The sequence below is a fragment of the Ursus maritimus genome, unplaced genomic scaffold (assembly GCF_017311325.1).
Source record: "Ursus maritimus isolate PB19 unplaced genomic scaffold, ASM1731132v1 scaffold_16, whole genome shotgun sequence".
In the NCBI taxonomy this organism is placed as follows: Eukaryota; Metazoa; Chordata; class Mammalia; order Carnivora; family Ursidae; genus Ursus; species Ursus maritimus.
This window is the reverse complement of record NW_024424008.1, coordinates 517828-539085: the sequence shown is the minus strand read 5'-3', so window position 1 is coordinate 539085 and position 21258 is coordinate 517828. Positions and strand designations below refer to the sequence as shown.

At 38.4% G+C, this 21258-nt stretch overlaps 1 protein-coding gene and 1 pseudogene across 1 annotated transcript; both read right to left on the bottom strand.

Moving 5' to 3' along the window:
- Positions 1–12748: 12748 nt before the first annotated feature.
- Positions 12749–15512, bottom strand: LOC103681221 (olfactory receptor 52J3-like). Its single transcript, XM_040631303.1, has 3 exons — positions 15463–15512; positions 14058–14134; positions 12749–13407 (listed from the first exon to the last, which is right to left on the bottom strand). The coding sequence occupies exons 1-3, from the start codon at positions 15510–15512 to the stop codon at positions 12749–12751; spliced, it is 786 nt and encodes a 261-aa protein (XP_040487237.1).
- A 1686-nt stretch (positions 15513–17198) lies between these two features.
- Positions 17199–18395, bottom strand: LOC103681220 (annotated as a pseudogene).
- Positions 18396–21258: the final 2863 nt, after the last annotated feature.

Here is a 21258-nt window from a genome sequence, read left to right as displayed (position 1 = left end):
CACCTAATACATGTGCAGTTCAGTATGAAATTTTATGAAAATTAAATCAGAGATGCCTTCTCATAGAGATTATGTTAAAATATATGTCTGTAGGGGAGCGTGGGAGGCTCATCTGTGAAATGTCTGCCTTCAGGTCAGGTCATGATCCCAAGGTCCTGGGATCACCCCACATCGGGCTCCCAGCTTGGCAGGAAGCCTGCTTCTCCCTCTCCCACTCCCCTTGCTTGTGATCCCTCTCTGGCTGTCTCTCTCTGTCAAATAAATAAATAAAATCTTTTAAAAAATATATGTGTCTATAGTGGTTCTATTCTGTATTTAAATGCATTTAATTTCCACGTGCCTTTCAGACCACTTCCCAGTATCCATTATTGCATCCTCTTTGTCCCTCAAAATTTGATTTAGTAGGTCATGTCATATTTTCTATTTATCTAAATATATGATTGATAGTTACATATCAAAAGTTTTTTTATCATTTTAGTCCTTTTTAAAATTTTTTTAATAATATTTTTTATCATATTATGTTAGTCACCATACAGTACATCCCTAGTTTTTGATGTAAAGTTCCATTATTCATTACTTGCGTATAACACCCAGTGCACTATGCAATATGTGCCCTCCTTACTACCCATCACCGGTCTATCCCATTCCCCCACCCCCTCCCCTCTGAAGCCCTCGGTTTGTTTCTCAGAGTCCATAGTCTCTCATGGTTCATTCCCCTTTCTGTTTATCCCCCCTTTCTTCTTCCCTTTCTTCTCCTACCGATCTTCCTATTGATTTAGTAGGTCATGTCATATTTTCTATTTATCTAAATATATGATTGATAGTTACATATCAAAAGTTTTTTTATCATTTTAGTCCTTTTTAAATTTTTTAATAATATTTTTATCATATTATGTTAGTCACCATACAGTACATCCCTAGTTTTTGATGTAAAGTTCCATTATTCATTACTATGGTATAACACCCAGTGCACTATGCAATATGTGCCCTCCTCCTTACCCATCACCGGTCTATCCCATTCCCCCCACCCCCTCCCCTCTGAAGCCCCTCGGTTTGTTTCTCAGAGTCCATAGTCTCTCATGGTTCATTCCCTTTCTGTTTATCCCCCTTTCTTCTTCCCTTCTTCTTCTCCTCACCGATCTTCCTAATTCTTATGTTCCATAAATGAGTGAAACCTTATGATAATTGTCTTTCTCTGCTTGATTTATTTCGCTTAGCATTATCTCTTCCAGTTCTGTCCATGTTGCAGCAAATATTGAGAAATCATTCTTTTTGATGGCTGAATAATATTCCATTGTACACATGGACCACATCTTCTTAATCCAGTTATCTGTTGAAGGGCATCTCAGCTCCTTCCACGATTTAGCTATTGTGGACAATGCTGCTATGAACATTGGGGTGCATATGGCCCTTCTCTTCACTACGTCTGTATCTTTGGGGTAAATACCCAGTAGTGCAATTGCTGGATCTTAGGGCAGCTCAATTTTTAACTTTTTAAGGAACGCCCACACTGTTTTCCAAAGTGGCTGTACCAACTTGCATTCCCACCAACAATGTAGGAGGGATCCCCTTTCTCTGCATCCTCTCCAACATTTGTTTTTTCCTGCCTTGTCCATTTTTGCCATTCTAACTGATGTAATGTGGTACCTCAGTGTGGTTTTGATTTGAATTTCCCTGATGGCTAATGATTTTGAACATTTTTTCATGTGTCTGTTAGCCATTTGTATGTCTTCATTGGAAAAGTGTCTGGTCATATCTTCTGCCCATTTTTTGATTTGTTTATTTGTTTCTTGTGTATTGAGTTTGAGAAGTTCTTTGTAGATCTTGGATACCAGTCTTTTATCTGTAGTATCATTTGCAAATATAATCTCCTATTCCGTGGGCTGCCTCTTAGTTTCTTTGGCTGTTTCCTTGGCTGTGCAGAAGCTTTTTATCTTGATGAAGTCCCACGAGTTCATTTTTTCTTTTGTTTCTCTTGCCTTTGGAGATGTGTCATGAAAAAAGTTGCTGTGGCCGATGTCAAAGAAGTTGCAGCCTATGTTCTCCTCTAGGATTTTGATGGATTCCTGTCTCACATCGAGGTTTTTCATCCATTTGGAGTTTATCTTTGTGTATGGTGTGAGAGAGTGGTCAAGTTTCATTCTTTTGCATGTAGCTGTCCAATTTTCCCAGCACCACTTATTGAAGAGACTTTTTCCCACTGGATGTTTTTTCCCACTTTGTCAAAGAGTAGTTGCCCGAAGAGCCGAGGGTCCATTTCTGGGTTCTCTATTCCATTCCATTGGTCTATGTGTCTGTTTCTGTGCCAGTACCATGCTGTCTTTGTATATATAAAAAGGTTTGAATGCATCCATTGCCGCTAGAGTAGTTGATATTTCATGGAGCTTTTTTTTTCTCTGAATATAATCATTTTCGAGTGCATATTTTCATAAATATGAATAAAATGATGACTATTCCACTTTCTCTGACTTTATGGAATTTGTAGAGTTTAAAATTAGTCAGCAAACTCAACTTATAAACATCTATCTTTTTTCTTTCAGCCTTTTAATGTCTTGATAATTGAATTTGTCTCCATTTACAAGTATCAAAGAATTTTTTTTTGCTTTTTTAAAAATATTTTATTTATTTGCCCGAAAGTGAGAGACCACCAGTAGCGGGAGTGGCAGGCAGACGGACAAGCAGGATCCCCGCTGAGCAGGGAGCCCAATGCTGGGCTCAATCTCAGGACCCTGAGTTCATGACCCGAACTGAAGGCAGACGCTTAACCAACTGAGCCACCTAGGTGCCCCTTGTCTTGCTTTTTTGAGGCAGAGTGCATCTTCCTAAAGACGGCATGCATATTATCCCCTGCAAGACGCTATTGACACCCCTCCTGTTAGTGGTGGTAGGTAAGGAAGATGGTACAGTGCTCAGAAATCAGTGGCATTTCTACACACTCACGGTGTAACTGAAGAAAGAGAAATTAAGGAATCGATTCCATTTACAATAGCACCAAAAACCATAAGATACCTAGGACTAAACCTAACCAAAGAGGTAAAGGATCTATACTCTAGAAACTACGGAACACTTATGAAAGAAATGGAGGAAGACACAAAGAGATGGAAAAACATCCCATGCTCATGGATTGGAAGAATAAACATTGTTAAGATGTCTATGCTGCCCAGAGCAGTCTACACTTTCAATGCCATCCCGATCAAAATACCATGGACATTTTTCACAGAGCTGGAACAAAAAATCCTAAAATTTGTATGGAACCAGAAAAGACCCCGAATCTCCAGGGGAATGTTGAAAAGGAAAACCAAAGCTGGGGTCATCATGATGCCTGACTTCAAGCTATATTACAAAGCTGGGATCACAAAGACAGCATGGTACTGGCACAAAAACAGACACATAGACCAATGGAACAGAATAGACACCCCAGAAACGGACCCTCAACTCTATGGTCAACTAATGTTTCGACAAAGCAGGAAAGAACCTCCAATGGAAAAAAGACAGTCTCTTCAATAAAAGAATTTGTATTTAAACCAGTCTGACAATTTTCATATTTTAAATACACTGCAAATTTCATGCACGTTTAACATAATTATTCTCTTTCTTAACTAACTCTCATATTTACTATCTTTTACTTCACCTGAGATACAGATATTTCACAACAAAGATTTTCTTCTTTAGAATTTTTTAATCATGACTGGTAAGTCTCATTCACTTTGCTTTGATTTCATACATAATTTTACAGTTACTTTTGCCATTCTCCTATAGATGCCCCTGCAAATTATTAAATTTTAGTATAAACTAGCAGTCCTACTGCTTTCTATTCATAAAGGATAAAAAAAAATTGTCCCTTTTTCTACTTTCTGACTTATATACTATTGATGGTTTAATTTACTTCTTATAAACTTTGAAACTTACACACATAGGGTTATTGTTTTGGAAAGTCAATATTTATTTAAAAGTTTCCAAATGTTTACTATTTCCACTGGTGTTCATTCCTTCTTGCATCTTTAAAATTTCATCTGTAATGAGTTTACTCATGACTGAAGAAATAAACTTAAATAGTACCTGACGCAATTTTTCTGGTAGTGAGTTTTCTTTGCCTAAAAAATAACCCTTTGTTTCATCTTCATTTTAAGGTTATTTGGAGGATATAGTATTATAAATTAACTGATGATCTCCCAGCTTTATAGAAATATGATTGACAAATAAAAACTGTCTATATTTAAGGTAATTCCAAGATAACGTATGATTTTTGCTGCTATTGTAAATGGGATTGATTCCCTAATTTCTCTTTCTTCAGTCTCATTGTTCGTGTATAGAAATGCAACTGATTTCTGAGCACCGATTTTGTATCCCGCCACATTACTGAATTGCTCTATAAGTTCTAGTAGTTTGGGGGTGGATTCTTTTGGGTTTTCCGTATAGAGTATCATGTCATCTGCAAAGAGAGACAGTTGGACTTCTTCTTTGCCAATTTGGATACTTTTTATCCCTTTTTGTTGTCTGATTGCTGTTGCAAGGACTTCTAGTACTATGTTGAATACTAATGGTGAGAGTGGGCATCCTTGTCGTGTTCCTGATCTTAAGGGAAAGGCATCCAGCTTTTCCCCATTGAGAATGATTTTGCTGTAGGCTTTTCATAGATGGGTTTTATGAGATTGAGGAATGTACCCTCTATCCCTACACTCTGAAGTGTTTTAATCAGGAAAGGATGCTATAACCAGAGACATAAAGGATCTATATTCTAGAAACTACAAATCACTCTTGAAAGACATTGAAGAAGACACAAAAAGATGGAAAAATATTCCATGCTCATGGATCGGAAGAATAAACATAGTTAAAATGTCCATGCTACCCAGAGCATTCTACACTTTCAATGCTATCCCGATCAAAATACCAATGACGTTTTTCAAAGAACTGGAACAAATAGTCCTTAAATTTGTGTGGAACCAGAAAAGGCCATGAATCGCCAATGAAGTGTTGAAAAGGAAAAGCAAAGCTGGGGGCATCACAATGCCAGATTTCAAGTTGTACTACAAAGCTGTGATCACAAAGACAGCATGGTACTGGCACAAAAACAGACACATAGACCAATGGAACAGAATAGAGAACCCAGAAATGGACCCTCGGCTCTTTGGGCAACTAATCTTTGATAAAGCAGGAAAAAACATCCAGTGGAAAAAAGACAGTTTCTTCAATAAATGGTGCTGGGAAAATTGGACAGCTACATGCAAAAGAATGAAACTTGACCACTCTCTCACAGCATACACAAAGATAAACTCCAAATGGATGAAAGTCCTCGATGTGAGACAGTAATCCATCAAAATCCTAGAGGAGAGCATAGGCTGCAACCTCTATAACATCGGCCACAGCAACTTTTTTCATGACACATCTCTAAAGGCAAGAGAAACAAAAGAAAAAATGAACTTGTGGGACTTCATCAAGATAAAAACCTTCTGCACAGCCAAGGAAACAGTCAAAAAAACTAAGAGGTAGCCCACAGAATGGGGGAAGATATTTGCAAATGACACTCCAGATAAAAGACTAGTATCCAAGATCTACAAAGAACTTCTCAAACTCAATATACAAGAAACAAATAAACAAATCATAAAATGGGCAGAAGATATGAACATACACTTTTCCAATGAAGACATACAAATGGCTAACAGACACATGAAAAAATGTTCAAAATCGTTAGCCATCAGGGAAATTCAAATCAAAACCACACAGAGATACCACCTTACGCCAATTAGAATGGCAAAAATGAACAAGGCAAGAAACAAAAATTGTTGGAGAGGATGTGGAGAAAGGGGATCCCTCCTACATTGTTGGTGGGAATGCAAGTTGGTACAGCCACTTTGGAAAACAGTGTGGAGGTCCCCTAAAAAGTTAAAAATTGAGATACCCTAAGATCCAGCAATTGCACTACTGGGTGTTTACCCCAAAGATACAGACATAGTGAAGAGAAGGGCCATATGCACCCCAATGTTCATAGCAGCATTGTCCACAATAGCTAAATCGTGGAAGGAGCTGAGATGCCCTTCAACAGATGACTGGATTAAGAAGATGTGGTCCATATATACAATGGAATATTACTCAGCCATCAAAAAGAACGATTTCACAACATTTGCTGCAACATGGATGGCACTGGAGGAGCTAATGCTAAGTGAAATAAGTCAAGCAGAGAAAGATAATTATCATATGATTTCTCTCATCTAGGGAACATAAGAAACAGGAAGATCAGTAGTAGAAGAAAGGGATAAAGAAAGAGGGGGTAATCAGGAGGGGGAATGAAGCATGAGAGACTATGGACTATGAGAAACAAACTGAGGGCTTCAGAGGGGAGGGGGGTGGGGGAATGGGACAGACTGGTGATGGGTAGTAAGGAGGGCACGTATTGCATGGTGCACTGGGTGTTATACGCAACTAATGAATCATGGAACTTCACATCAGAAACCAGGATGTACTGTATGGTGACTAACATATAATAAAAAAATGTCATTATAAAAAAACTGTCTATATTTAGCTTACACAGTGCGATTTTTTAAAGGTGTACACGTTATGATTTTATATATATGTTACGAAATGATTACAAAATCAAGTTAATTAGCACATCCATCACCTCACATAGTTACATTTTGGTTTTTGTGGTGAGAAAACTTAAGATTTACTCTAGCAAATTTCAAGAATACAATACAGTATTATCAACTGTAATTGTCATGCTGTGCATGAGATCCCCACACTTATTCATCTTATAATTGGAAGATTGTACCCATTATGAGTATTTCTCCTCTTTCCCCCACTCCTAGCCACTGTTCTACTCTCTGGTTCTATGAGATTGACTTTTTAGATTCCATATAAAAATTAGGTCATATAGTATTTGTCTTTGTGTCTGGCTTACTTCACTTAGCACAAGCCCTCTTGGGAAGTTTTCCTTCTTTTTAAGACTAAGTAATATTTCATTGTTTACATATACAATATTTTCTTTATCTATTCGTTTGTCAATGGATACTTGGTTTGTCTCCTTATCTGGGCTTTCATGACTAATGATCCAGTGAGCACAGGAGTGTACATATGTTTTTGAGCTACTGATCTTATTCCTTAGGATATTTACCAAGAAGTGGAGTTGCAGGATCATATAGTAGTTCTAGTTTTTTTTTTCTTTTATTGAAGAAACTTCATACTTTTCTCTATAATGCCTGTGCCAAAGCTCTTTTAGTAAAGAGATTAAGTCTAATTTTTTTCAGAATAGTAAAAATAGTATTTAATTCTTAACTGAAGTTCATGTTGTCTATAAGAACTTTATATCTGACCAGATTGTCTTTCCTCTTTGGGTTTCTGAATTTTCTTATTTATATCTCCTTTTATTTTCCCCTTATCTTTGATCAATTGAAATTCCGATGCATTTGTTGTCATGTAATTTTATATTATAGGCTAGTAACTACTTCAAACTTTTGATGTAAATATTTATAAGTATTTTTGTAACTAGAAAGTTATCATCCATATTTTTAACCCTGTTTGTTCTCAATCATTAAGAGTCTCTTATGGTTTGCTTCGCTCTCTTTTTTCCCCGTTTCCCATATGTTCATCTGTTTTGTTTCTTAAATTCCACATATGAGTGAAACATATGGTATTCGTCTTTCTCTGAATGACTTATTTAGCTTAGCATAATACACTCTAGCTCCATCTGTATCACTGCAAATGACAAATTTCACTTTTTGATGGCTAAGTAATATTCCATTCCATTCTAATATACAGTGGAATATACAGTGTGGCATCTCATCATGGTTTTGATTTGTATTTCTCTGATGATAAGTGATGTTGAGCATCTTTTCATGTGTCTGTTGGCCATCTGAATTTCTTCTTTGAAGAATGTCTTTTTGGAAAAAATGTCTGTTCGTGTCTTCTACCCATTTCTTACCTGGATTATTTGTGTTTTGGGTGTTGAGTTTGATAATCTCTTTATAGATTTTGGATACTAACCCTTCATCATCCATGTCATTTGCAAATATCTTCTCCCATTCCAAAGGTTGCCTTTTAATTTTGCTGATTGTTTCCTTCGTTGTGCAGAAGATTTTTATTTTGATGAGGTCCCAATAGTTCATTTTTGCTTTTGTTTCCCATGCCTCTGGAGATGTAACTAGTAAGAAGTTGCTCTGTCCAAGGTCAAAGAGGTTACTGCCTGAGTTCTCCTCTAAGATTCTGATGGTTTCCTGTCTCACATTCAGTTCTTTCATCCATTTTGAATTTATTTTTGTGTATGGGGAAAGAAAGTGTCATTCTTACCATGTCACTATCCAATTTTCCCAAAACCATTTGTTGAAGAGATCGTCTTTTTTTCCACTGGATATTCTTTCCTGCTTTGTTGAAGATTAGTTGACCATAGAGTTATGGGTCCATTTCTGGGTTCTCTATTCTGTTCCATTGTCGTAATGTGTCTGTTTTTATGCCAGTACCATACTGTCTTGATGACTACCACTTTGTGATATAGCTTGAAGTTCAGAATTGTGATGCCTCCAGCTTTGCTTTTCTTTTTCAAAGCATTGTTTTGATGATAGATGATCACATGTCCCTTTCAGGAAGACCAGTGATACTTGGTTGTTCAGTAGGATCCTTCTACAGGGGAAAACAGCCTCCACTTCAATGAGCTCTGGGTTTCAGAGTTGTCTCAAGATTGAATTCAGGAAACAGTTTGACAGCAAAAATTCCTGACATCATTCCTGACCTGCAGAAAGTAGCCCAAGCAGAACTTTTCCTGGTTTTCTAGGTTCTCCTCAGGAACATATCTGTCATAGCCATGATGAGGAGAGTGTTTTCTAGGGGTGCTAGGGGCACAGTTAGGGGCTGGTTGAATAGGCATGACAAATCCACTCTAACATTCTATGTTCCCTGAGTCTTTGGAAACTTTCCTTTATGGTTTTCTTCAGGAAAATTCTGGTATTTCAGTTCATTTACTGAAGACCATCTTTGAGTACAGGTTTCAGTCAACTATCCAACTGTTGGAACCATTTCCAAATACAGTGAGTCCAGAATCTCTATTTAAGGTCCTCATACTACAATTCAGCCTCCTGTTATGTCATATTTCTCTGACTCATATCCGGTACTCAGAATTTAGTATCACACATGTTCCCCATGTTTTATCTGTTTATCTTTAGGTTAGTATATTTTATCCCTGGAGGCTGCTAGTATTTGTGTCCAATCATAAATCTAGAATTGTACTTTCCCACACACTACACACTAACCATATGTGATTATTGAACATTTGAAATGTGGCAAATTCAACTGAAAGAATGAATTTTTAACTATTTTAATCAAAGCTTAAAGTCTGAAGCAGTATAAAATATTTCTCAGTTCAACATAATATTTTGTTTTGTTTTGCATTTTATTTTAGCCATTGAAAATTTAGTGTACAAAATAAGATGTGTTTTGTGTTTAATACTAGATTAAGAAGACTTACTTTTATCATTTAAATGATATTAAATATTTAATTGATATGTATATTGATTTTATGCTTAAATAAATTTTAGATAATATTAAGTTAGATTAAATATTCCATTGAACTACCTTTAGTTAGTTTTAGGCTTCATAACATGGTTAATAGCATATCTTAACTATATAGGTGACCCACATTTTATTCCTATTAGACACCACTATTCTCAGAAACCATACAGAGTGGTGGGAAGTTTTGTGGCATAGATCACCAATCCATTTAAAGCCAGCTATCTCAGGGGAAGGTATTTTCTTTGAACAGGGGGAGACTATCTACCTCATACAAGACAAGAAGAGCTGCTTCTAATGGTAAAGGGGGTTTAGCAGAGCTCAGGATTTACTTCATTGATGTCTATTCCAATTTTTAGAGTTTTGTTTCTTTCAAATAAATGACCTAGCAGGAGATCGGGAGATAATTTTTTTTATTATTTTTATTTTTTTTAAAGCATAGTTTAACATGCTTTGTTTCCTGTGCCTGGGCCTTGAGCTAGATATTTAAAGCCCTGAGCTCATTGACTCATTATTTCCTTTATCCTCCTTCTCCAGCTTATCACAGAAAGAACAATCTATACTTTTCTTATTCTTACTAAAATATTTAACAGAAATACTTGGACACTCCAAGTCTTGCCTTCTTTAAGCACTTCATTATAGAAGGTAATAATGTGTTTTGTTACCACATTCTACATACCACCAATGTCTCCCCTTTGCCAATAGCAGCAAGGCCCTAATTTCCCTAAGACTGATTAAGTAAGGAAGCAATTCTGGTATCTATACCTACATCAGTTAGGGTTCAGAACCACTACAAGTATTAAGGAATAAAGAATTTATTATAGGAATTAGATACAATTGTGGGAGGAGCTGGGGGGGGAAGATCCAAAAATAAATTTATTAGCCAGATTAGGCCTGCGTGAATGAGTTGGTATTTGCAGAAGACTTGGTACTCTCCGCTTCTGGGATGGATCCATAAAAGAAGTGAGTGTAGAAATTTAAGGAAGATGGTTTGTTATTCCTGGCTACTGCCTCTGTTTGCAGTAAAATATTTGATGGTGCATTTGTGAACGCTGTTGATAAGCAGGTCAGTAGCCATGGAGAGCTGTGTATGGAGCTGAAGGACAGGGGGAGAAATGAGAATGCTCTAGTATCGTTGTGTTTCTCTGTCTCTCCCTGTAAACAATAATGAACTACAGAAAATAGTGGTTGCTGTTTCACATTTGCTCCCACAGCTTATGCATTTCTGATGTGACCAACTCTAAACTGGAAACTTACAGGGAAGAGAATGCTGGGAAACAGGGGGCTGGGAAGGGTAGTCACGGTGCAGTTGCCCCAGGGCACATTTTAGTATCCGTGCTTGTCCAAGTGAAGAGCATAATAATTCTCAGCTAATACTTTAAGGAATTAAAAACACATTGTTTAATTAATTGATAGTAAATGAACCAAATAATAAATGAACTCAAAATTCCAACAGGATATTTTTAAGTACAACAAAATGACAGCATGTTATTTTGTTTTTCTAGAAGTTAATTTAAAGAACAAAGGGAGAGTGAGAAAAGTACAGGAGGATAATCAGCTTTAAAAGTTATTAAAATATTTTATAATGTTTAGTGATGAAGAACATTGTGATATTGGTTCAAGAACAGACAAACCAGCTCTATAAGTGAAAAGCATACTCGTGTATAAATTGAAATTTAATACAAAGAAAGAATAAATGAAAATCAGTTCTGAAGCGATGAGTTATTAAGTCATTTATGTAATTAAACAGGTTAGAAAAATTATGTTATTAAATAGAAACAGAAAGGTATTTCTTTTCTTAAATCTCACCTCAAAATAAATTGCAGTTAGAGTGGAATTAAAAGTAAAACTTAACATACACCCCAATAACAACATAGATGTGGGGATGTTGATATATAATAAAGCTACGAGGAAGTCCTCGGTTTGAAAGTGTCAAAAGCATGTGTTATAGGCAATATAATCAGTATTGAGTTCATTTAAAAATGTAATCTGCCATTTGAAACTAAGGTATTAAATATAAAGGGCTTATAGGAAAGTGCTAATATGTCAAGTGTAATCAAAAACATGCTATGAGGGGCGCCTGGGTGGCACAGCGGTTAAGCATCTGCCTTCGGCTCAGGGCGTGATCCTGGCGTTATGGGATCGAGCCCCACATCAGGCTCCTCTGCTGAGCCTGCTTCTTCCTCTCCCACTCCCCCTGCTTGTGTTCCCTCTCTCGCTGGCTGTCTCTATCTCTGTCAAATAAATAAATAAAATCTTTTAAAAAAAAATGCTATGAGACTTCAAAGAAACTAGGCGGAAACTTGGAGAGGAGGCAACGAAATCAGTAAATAAACACCATAAAAATAAAGACATGACCTATTCAATTAGTAACCTACTATCTGACGGTCCTACATTTTCTAAGCTTGGAACCTTTAGAAATTTGTCAAAGATGAACAAAAATAATTCATAAAGACGTCACAACATCAATTCTGAATTAAATATAACTAAAGTATTATAGATCTTCAAATTATGAAAAGATAAAATGCAAATGAAAGATATTACTACATTTAAAAAAGAACACTATATCCCATATGTATCAACATAGACAGTCTCTAAATTTAATAGTAAGTGAAACAATTGTCTGTGAAATGATACACAGTGCATTACCATTCACATGAAATAAAAAATTATAATCGCAAACCCCACAGAAATTATTGAATTTAAAAAGATCAATTTACGCTCAAAGAAGAAGAGCGTGTAGTGATCATTGCCATCTCTGAGGATAAGACAAAATTGGAACTGGGCAGGGTAAGTCTCATAGGTCATTTCAAATTAAATGTCTTGTGTGTTTGATTAACAATAACATTCAAGATAAATAAGCTGCAGTAACAATAGTTTTTAATTCCATGTTGTGAGAACAAAGGCATTTGTAGTATGTTTCCTTGTCTGACTTTTGTTGAACAGAGGGAAAAGTAGGACTTAAAAATCAGGGGAGAAAAAAAGCACTGCAAATGTAATGATGGGAAGGGTCATTGCGTGGACTCTTCTTTCTCACACAGCGTGAAATAATGCAAACACTTCCTGCTTCTAAGGAATTAGCCTTCAACTTGTAATATTTTGAAAATTATTCAAATCATAGAATCAATATTAGGCCAAGATCAAATGCTCTGGAATATAATTTGGCAGCACTAAATTTAGACAGAGAAAAATTGCTGAAAAGAGCCCACATTTTCCTTCCTAGGTCAAAACGCTTGGTAAACATGGGCAAGAATATTTACTTTTTAGCAAAGACGTGGAGCACTCGCTCTCGAATCTGTTTGGTCCTCACACCATAAATGATGGGGTTGAGTGAAGGTGGGATAACCACATAGAGGTTGGCAACAAGAATGTGAATGTAGCGTGGTATGTTGTGTCCAAATCGGTGAGTGAGGAAGGAGAACACTGAGGGGATGTAGAGAACACAGATGACCCCAACGTGAGAGCCACACGTGCTGAGCGCCTTTAGCCGAGCGTCCTGTGATGGGAGGCGGAAGACAGCTCGCAGAATGTAGACGTATGAGATGACAATAAGAACCAGGTCCAGCAGAAAGAGAAAGACCACGAAGAGCCCGTACATGGCATTGATACGGATGTTGCCACAGGACAGTTTGGCAATGCCCATGTGCTCACAGTAGGAATGAGTGATTACACGAGCCTGACAAAAGGGCAGGCGGTAGATGAGATAGACCATGGGAAGTGTGAACAGAACTGGACGAAACACAGTGCACACGCTGATGCCCACCAGCACCCGGGATGTCAAGATAGTCGTATAGTGGAGTGGAGCACAGATGGCCACATAGCGGTCAAAGGCCATGGCCACCAGGACGAAAAAGGCCATGGCCACCAGGACCTCGGCCTCCATGCCAGTGAACGCGTGGATCAAATAGCTTAGTGCTTCAATATATAGTGAAAACAAAAAAGGTTGCTATTCGAAAGGGATAATTTTTTTTAAAGATTTTATTTATTTATTGGACAGAGAGAGACACAGGGAGAGAGGGAACACCAGCAGGAGGAGTGGGAGAGGGAGAAGCAGGCATCCCGCCAAGGAGGGAGCCTGATGGGGGGCTCCATCCCAGAACCCTGAGATCATGACCAGAGCCAAAGGCAGAAGCTTAACGACCAAGCCACCGAGGGGCTCCATGTATTTTTTTCTTTTATTTTATGCCAAGCCATACTCATTTGAATGGGCCGGTCTCAAGGAATTTAATCCTCTTTTTTTTTTTTTTCAATCTACACTGCTTATCAGGAAGCCAACAGCAAAATGATAAGACACAGAACTTGCTATTAAATATGGAATAATTTCATATGCCCTGTACCTTTTGTAAAGCTCCTATCTGAAGAGAGATATGCAAAAAATCAAGGAAGCACACATGGAAATGCAGATATAATCCAAAAGACAACAGGCCAGCTAGAAGTAGTTTTAGGAGAACACCTGTTAATCTTAGGACTGCTCCAGAACGAGCATGTATTGCCTTCACTCTTTCTGCCTGATGAACTGGGAATGTGGGTAAAAGAATGCCTAGGAAGTGTCAGGTGGCACAGACCTGTGAAGAAGGCATTCCGAGCACCACGAAACAGTCTGGAGAAACAAAACCTGTACAAAACTGCTTTCTGTAGTTGTCTAAAGGGCAGAGAGAAGGTGGTTTTTGCAATGACTTCAAAACAATGAAAAAGCACCTAGTCACTAATAAGCTCAAACAATGAAATAAAGGACGTTCTCTGGGTCTCCACCTTAAGCAGACTGGTTCAAGATCAGGATATAGTGGCCCAGATTCCAGTTTTTATCCTTGAAATAGCTCCCTATTTCTTTGGGATTCATAACAAGCTAAAAAAATAAAATAATAGTTCTATCCATTCTAAGATTAGATGTGTGTATGTGTGTGTTTCTTGGGGGTGGAGGAGATAAAAGCTGTATTTTGCAATGCCCCCTTATTTGTGTTTTTTTAAGAACTGCAACTCCAGGTAACAGCCATTCTTGATGCTGGCCGGGAACACGCCTCCTAACACCCCGATGCCTAGCTTGGGTTTCTGTGCGAAAATAAACTCTCAGTAACATCGCACTGCTCACCTCAGGTTTTCATTGTGCTTCAGAAGTCCATTCATTCATTCCCTATAACCCAGAGAAGAAGCAGAAATGATACTTTATCGACCAACTATATAATCATTCTGTAGATGGATTTTAAAAGCCTGGGATCGTCTGGATATATTTACAGATACCCAATCTTCATTTGAAGGTTGCAAGGTTAAAATTAAAACATTAAAAAAATTACAATGAAAAAAAATTAAAGTTTTCAGTTAAAAAAAAATGTTGCAAGTTTTCCCCTGTTACATTCAGACATTGGACCACACGATGCTATCATATCGTATCAGATCAAACCAGCAGTTCTCAGCCACCGTTGATCATCTCCCTTTCACTGCACTACACACTGAAATCAAACCACAGTTCATCTTGGATGCTTCTTTCCTCCACAGGAATAGAGACGCAGGAAAATCTCAAGCAGCACAGCTCTGCGTGGTTTTTTAAACAAATACAGTCTGAGGAGAGTCCTTTTATACTAAGGTGTTAGCTGATTATAAAATTAGACAAGCGGGTTAACTCCGTTTTCTGGTGTAAATTGTGCCCTGGGATCAAATCCTCTGAGATTGCTGGCCAAACTCCTAGACTATGATTTCCAGAAACAGAAGCCTAAGAAAAACTGACACGGATAGGAATTTATAGAGAGAAAACTACGAATATGGGGCAAAAACACACAAATATTATCATTTCTATAAGATACAAAGAAAGATACATCCCATCTCCCTCTAAGTAATACTTCACTGCCTGATTCTATGGATTTTTCTTTCCTAGATAAAAAACCGTACTTAATCCATATTCTAAATTCAAACATAATAACCTGGCACAGGAGACCCTGTTTTCAGCCTGAGTACTCGGTATCTCTCTGCACTGACCTGACCACGTTCTCTAGGTTCATTGAATGCTTAGCCATGGGGATTGCCATCGGTGAGTTTTGGGTCCCACTGTCCTTTGTCCATGATTGATCTTCTCAATCTTCCCCCTTGACAATTTTTCATATCTAGGTCACAGAGGCCGTAGAGAGAAGTGGTGAAAATATCCAGTCTTAGAGGTGGTCTGATTCAGTTCAGATACAGGATTTCCACTCCTATGATTTGGAGACTTTGTGCTGCGTTATGAGATATTAATTCCTCTTTACACATAGAGTTCACCAGGGAACATATGTGGACCTGGCATTTTCATTATGGGAAGTATTTGATTCCTAATTCAACTACAAATGTCTACTCAAATTTCATTTGTCATCCTGAGTTATCCATAAAGATAATTTGAGGTAAACAGACGCTGACAGATTTCATTGCCAGCCAACCTGCACCACAAGAAATGCTGAAGGATTAGTACCAGCTGATGGAAAACGCTGAAGCTTTCAAATAGCTGTAAACGAAGAACTGTGGATCATTGGAAATGTCGAATAATTACATTATCTACTTCAAATACCACATGAGCTTTGTGCACAAAACTTTTTATTATACTGCTTTGAATCAGCGCAAACAAAATAAGTACTTAAATGGACAAAAGAGTGTATTCACTCAAAATATTATATTTCCATTAAAAATAAAGTGCATTAGGAGTCTATACATAACGCATACCCTTTTATTTATAGACATACAGGAAATATATAAAATAATATGTGATATAATTTCAATGAACAAGTCAAAAACACAAAAGAATATATTTCCAAATAGCAAAACAATACCAAAGTATTTGGAGGGCATTGCAATACACGTAACATTATTCTCTCTCATTCTAATTTATGGACTTTAAAATGTGTCAGTAAAGACCATACAATAACTTAACAATGAAAACTATCATAATTGAATATTAACTGAAAAAAATGACTCCACTCAGACCTATTGTCAAATAGATACACTAAAAAAAAAAATGGTTTCCCAAGCTTTTAAACCATAATGTGACAGTTTCCACTGTCAAGATGGCAGTCTATGTAACTCCTCTCATTCCCTCCAGAAAGCTTTAGAGACATTAAAATTGATGTGAAAACTCTCCCCCCACACTCGCTCTCTCTCTCTCTCTCAAATAAATAAATACACTTTAAAAAAAAAAAAGGAGTAGTTTTGAAATTGTATGTCTGTTTTGGCTATCATTCCACTGAATCTTACATGTTTGGGAGACCATTCCACTTCAAGCTACAGATTTGGCAATGATTTTTTTGAACCCATAAACTGGCTTTTCTTAAAGAACATAACACAGTGCAAATTCCACAGAACCAGACATTTTGTGTTAGCCTTGTTCATGGTTATATCTCTAGCAATTAGAATGATCCAAGACATACAACAAACACAAAATGAATGTTAACTAAAGGAATAATAAAACGAACGCATGAAGGAATGGAGAAACCAACCAACACATGAAGTAGGACACAGGGTCAAATTTCCACTGCCACATTTATTTAATTTTGGAATTAAAAAAAAAAAAAAAGCCGGGATACTATGTTCCTTACCCAGAAAAAGTGCACCTTTATCCTATGAAAGACTCTGCCTAAAGACATGCAGAAAGAGGCCACACTGCTCCTTCCAAGATAGACCATTAGCCTTTGAACTTGAGCTCCAGTGAAGGTTCCAGAAGTCTTAGAGTCCATTCGTCAACAGATGGGGATACATCAGCTTGTATCTCAACCTGGCGGCAATAGATTAGGACTAGGTGATGTTTGTTAAAGCAAGAACACACACATCTCTCTAGATGGAGCAAAATCCTTAGTCAAAGAACATGTCATGTGTCTTATTTCTTGATAAAGACGTGGAGCACTCGCTCTCGAATCTGTTTGGTCCTCACACCATAAATGATGGGGTTGAGAGAAGGTGGGATAACCACATAGAGGTTGGCAACAAGAATGTGAATGTAGCGTGGTATGTTGTGTCCAAATCGGTGAGTGAGGAAGGAGAACACTGAGGGGATGTAGAGAACACAGATGACCCCAACGTGAGAGCCACACGTGCTGAGCGCCTTTAGCCGAGCATCCTGTGACGGGAGGAGGAAGACAGCTCGCAGAATGTAGACGTACGAGATGACAATAAGGACCAGGTCTAGCAGAAAGAAAGAGACCACGAAGAGCCCGTACATGGCATTGATACGGATGTTGCCACAGGACAGTTTGGCAATGCCCATGTGCTCACAGTAGGAATGAGTGATTACACGAGCCTGACAAAAGGGCAGGCGGTAGATGAGATAGACCATGGGAAGTGTGAACAGAACTGGACGAAACACAGTACACGCCGATGCCCACCAGCACCGGGATGTCAAGATATCGGTAGTGGAGTGGAGCACAGATGGCCACATAGTCAAAGGCCATGGCCACGGACCTCGGCCTCCATGCCAGTGAACGCGTGGATCAAAAACATCTGGGCCACACATGCCCCAAAGTTAATCTCATGAGCATCAAACCAGAAGATACCCAGCATGCGGGCACAGAGGTAGTGGAAAGGGCCAAATCGATAGTTGAAAGGAGAGCCAGAAAGTGGAACATGGGCTCCCTCCGCAGGCTCTGCTCTGTCTTGATGACCAGCACAATTGTGGCATTGCCCAGTAAAGCCACAAGGTAGACTAAGCAGAAAGGCTGGGAGATCCAGGCATGGGCCCATTCCAGACCGGGGATTCCAACGAGGAAGAATGTGGGTGGGTGAAAAATACTCCTGTTGGGATAAAACATCCTTCCAAATGACAGCGGAGATGTCATTCCTAGAAAGAGGGGGAAAGAGTTTGCAGGTGGTCATGAAAATTACTAGCTTAATGCTTCAGTATACAGTGAAAATAAAAAAGGTTGGTGTTTGAAAGGGATTTTTAATGTATTTTTTTTTTATTGTCAGCCAAGCCATACTCATTTCAATAGGCCAGTCTCAAGGAATTTAATCCTCAAGGAAGCACACATGGAAATGCAGATATAATCTGAAAGGCGACAGGCAGCTAGAAGCAAGGTGATAGGCACAGATGCACAAGACACTTCTGTAATTAGGAAATGCAGAAATCATGCAATGAGTCATTCATCACTATTGACATAGAGAAAATGTCAAGGTCCAGCCAAATAGCCTGTCAAAGAGAAACAGAAGATCAGAAGTACATTGTCCCAAACAAAAGCACAGATACTCTGGGATGCCTGCTGAGGGGCATCACAGGCTGGGTCATGTACGTCCATACATGAAACATCCCAGAAAGATAATGATAAACCTTATGTGTATTTTTGTTCATGTCTCCAGTTTCCCAAGGCCAACCCATTTCATAGCCCATCGTGTGTTAGAGCGTTGAGGGAATGGTGGTTTCTAGCAGTATTTGAAGCGTCTTCATTTACTCTCCACACCACCTCAGTTCCTCTGGGAACACCTGTTAATCTTAGGACTGCTCCAGAACGAGCATGTATTGCCTTCACTCCTTCTACCTGGTGAACTGGGAATGTGGGTTAATTCGCGTGGCACGGACCTGTGAAGAAGGCATTCCGAGCATCACAAAACTGTCGGGAGAAACAAAGTCTGGACAGAACTGCTTTCTGTAGTTGTCTAAAGGGCATAGAGAAGACGGCTTTTGCACTGACTTCAAAACAATGAAAAAGCCCCTCCTCCCTCATAAGCTCAAATAACGAAATAAAGGACGTCCTCTGGGTCTCCACCTTAGGACAGACTGGTTCAAGATCAGGATATAGTGGCCCAGACTCCAGTTTTTATCCTTGAAATAGCTCTCTATTTCTTTGGGAAGCATAACAAGGCAAAAAAATAATAGTTCTATCCATTCTAAGATTAGATGTGTGTATGTGTGTGTTTCTTGAGGGTGGAGGAGATAAAAGCTGCATTTTGCAATGCCCCCTTATTTGTGTTTTTTTAAGAACTGCAACTCCAGGTAACAGCCATTCTTGATGCTGGCCAGGAACAAGCCTCCTAACACCCCGATGCCTAGCTTGGGTTTCTGTGCGAAAATAAACTCTCAGTAACATGGCACTGCTCCCCTCAGGTTTTCATTGTGCTTCAGAAGTCCATTCATTCATTCCCTATAACCCAGAGGAGAAACAGAAATGATAATTTATCAACCAACTACATAATCATTCTGTAGATGGATTTTAAAAGCCTGGGATCGTCTGGATATATTTACAGATACCCAATCTCCATCTGAAGGTTGCAAGGTTAAAATTAAAACATTAAAAAAATTACAATGAAAAAAAATTAAAGTTTTTTTTTAATAATGATTTTTTATTATATTATGTTAGTCACCATACAGTACATCCCCGGTTTCCGATGTAAGGCTCGATGATTCATTAGTTGTGTATAACACCCAGTGCACCATGCAATACGTGCCCTCCTTACTACCCATCACCGACCTATCCCATTCCCCCACCCCCCTCCCCTCTGAAGCCCTCAGTTTGTTTCTCATAGTCCATAGTCTCTCATGTTTCATTCCCCCTTCTGATTACCCCCCTTTCTTTATCCCTTTCTTCTCCTACTGATCATTCTAGTTAAAGTTTTCAGTTAAAAAAAATGTTGCAAGTTTTCCCCTCTTACATTCAGACATTGGACCACACGATGCTATCATATCGTATCAGATCAAACCAGCAGTTCTCAGCCACCGTTGATCATCTCCCTTTCACTGCACTACACACTGAAATCAAACCACAGTTCATCTTGGATGCTTCTTTCCTCCACAGGAATAGAGACGCAGGAACATCTCAAGCAGCACAGCTCTGCGTGCTTTTGTAAACAAATACAGTCTGAGGAGAGTCCTTTTATACTAAGGCCTTAGCTGCTTATAAAAGTAGACAAACGGGTTAACTCCGTTTTCTGGCGTAAATTGTGCCCTGGGATCAAATCCTCTGAGATTGCTGGCCAAACTCCTAGACTATGATTTCCAGAAACAGAAGCCTAAGAAAAACTGACACGGATAGGAATTTATAGAGAGAAAACTACGAATATGGGGCAAAAACACACAAATATTATCATTTCTATAAGATACAAAGAAAGATACATCCCATCTCCCTCTAAGTAATACTTCACTGCCTGATTCTATGGATTTTTCTTTCCTAGATAAAAAACCGTACTTAATCCATATTATATTCTCAAACATAATAACCTGGCACAGGAGACCCTGTTTTCAGCCTGAGTACTCGGTATCTCTCTGCACTGACCTGACCACGTTCTCTAGGTTCATTGAATGCTTAGCCATGGGGATTGACATCTGTGAGTTTTGGGTCTCACTGTCCTTTGTCCATGATTGATCTTCTCAATCTTCCCCCTTGACAATTTTTCATATCTAGGTCACAGAGGCCGTAGAGAGAAGTGGTGAAAATATCCAGTCTTAGAGGTGGTCTGATTCAGTTCAGATACAGGATTTCCACTCCTATGATTTGGAGACTTTGTGCTGCGTTATGAGATATTAATTCCTCTTTACACATTGAGTTCACCAGGGAACATATGTGGACCTGGCATTTTCATTATGGGAAGTATTTGATTCCTAATTCAACTACAAATGTCTACTCAAATTTCATTTGTCATCTTGAGTTATCCATAAAGATAATTTGAGGTAAACAGACGCTGACAGATTTCATTGCCAGCCAACCTGCACCACAAGAAATGCTGAAGGATTAGTACCAGCTGATGGAAAACGCTGAAGCTTTCAAATGGCTGTAAACGAAGAACTGAGGATCGTTGGAAATGTCGAATAATTACATTATCTACTTCAAA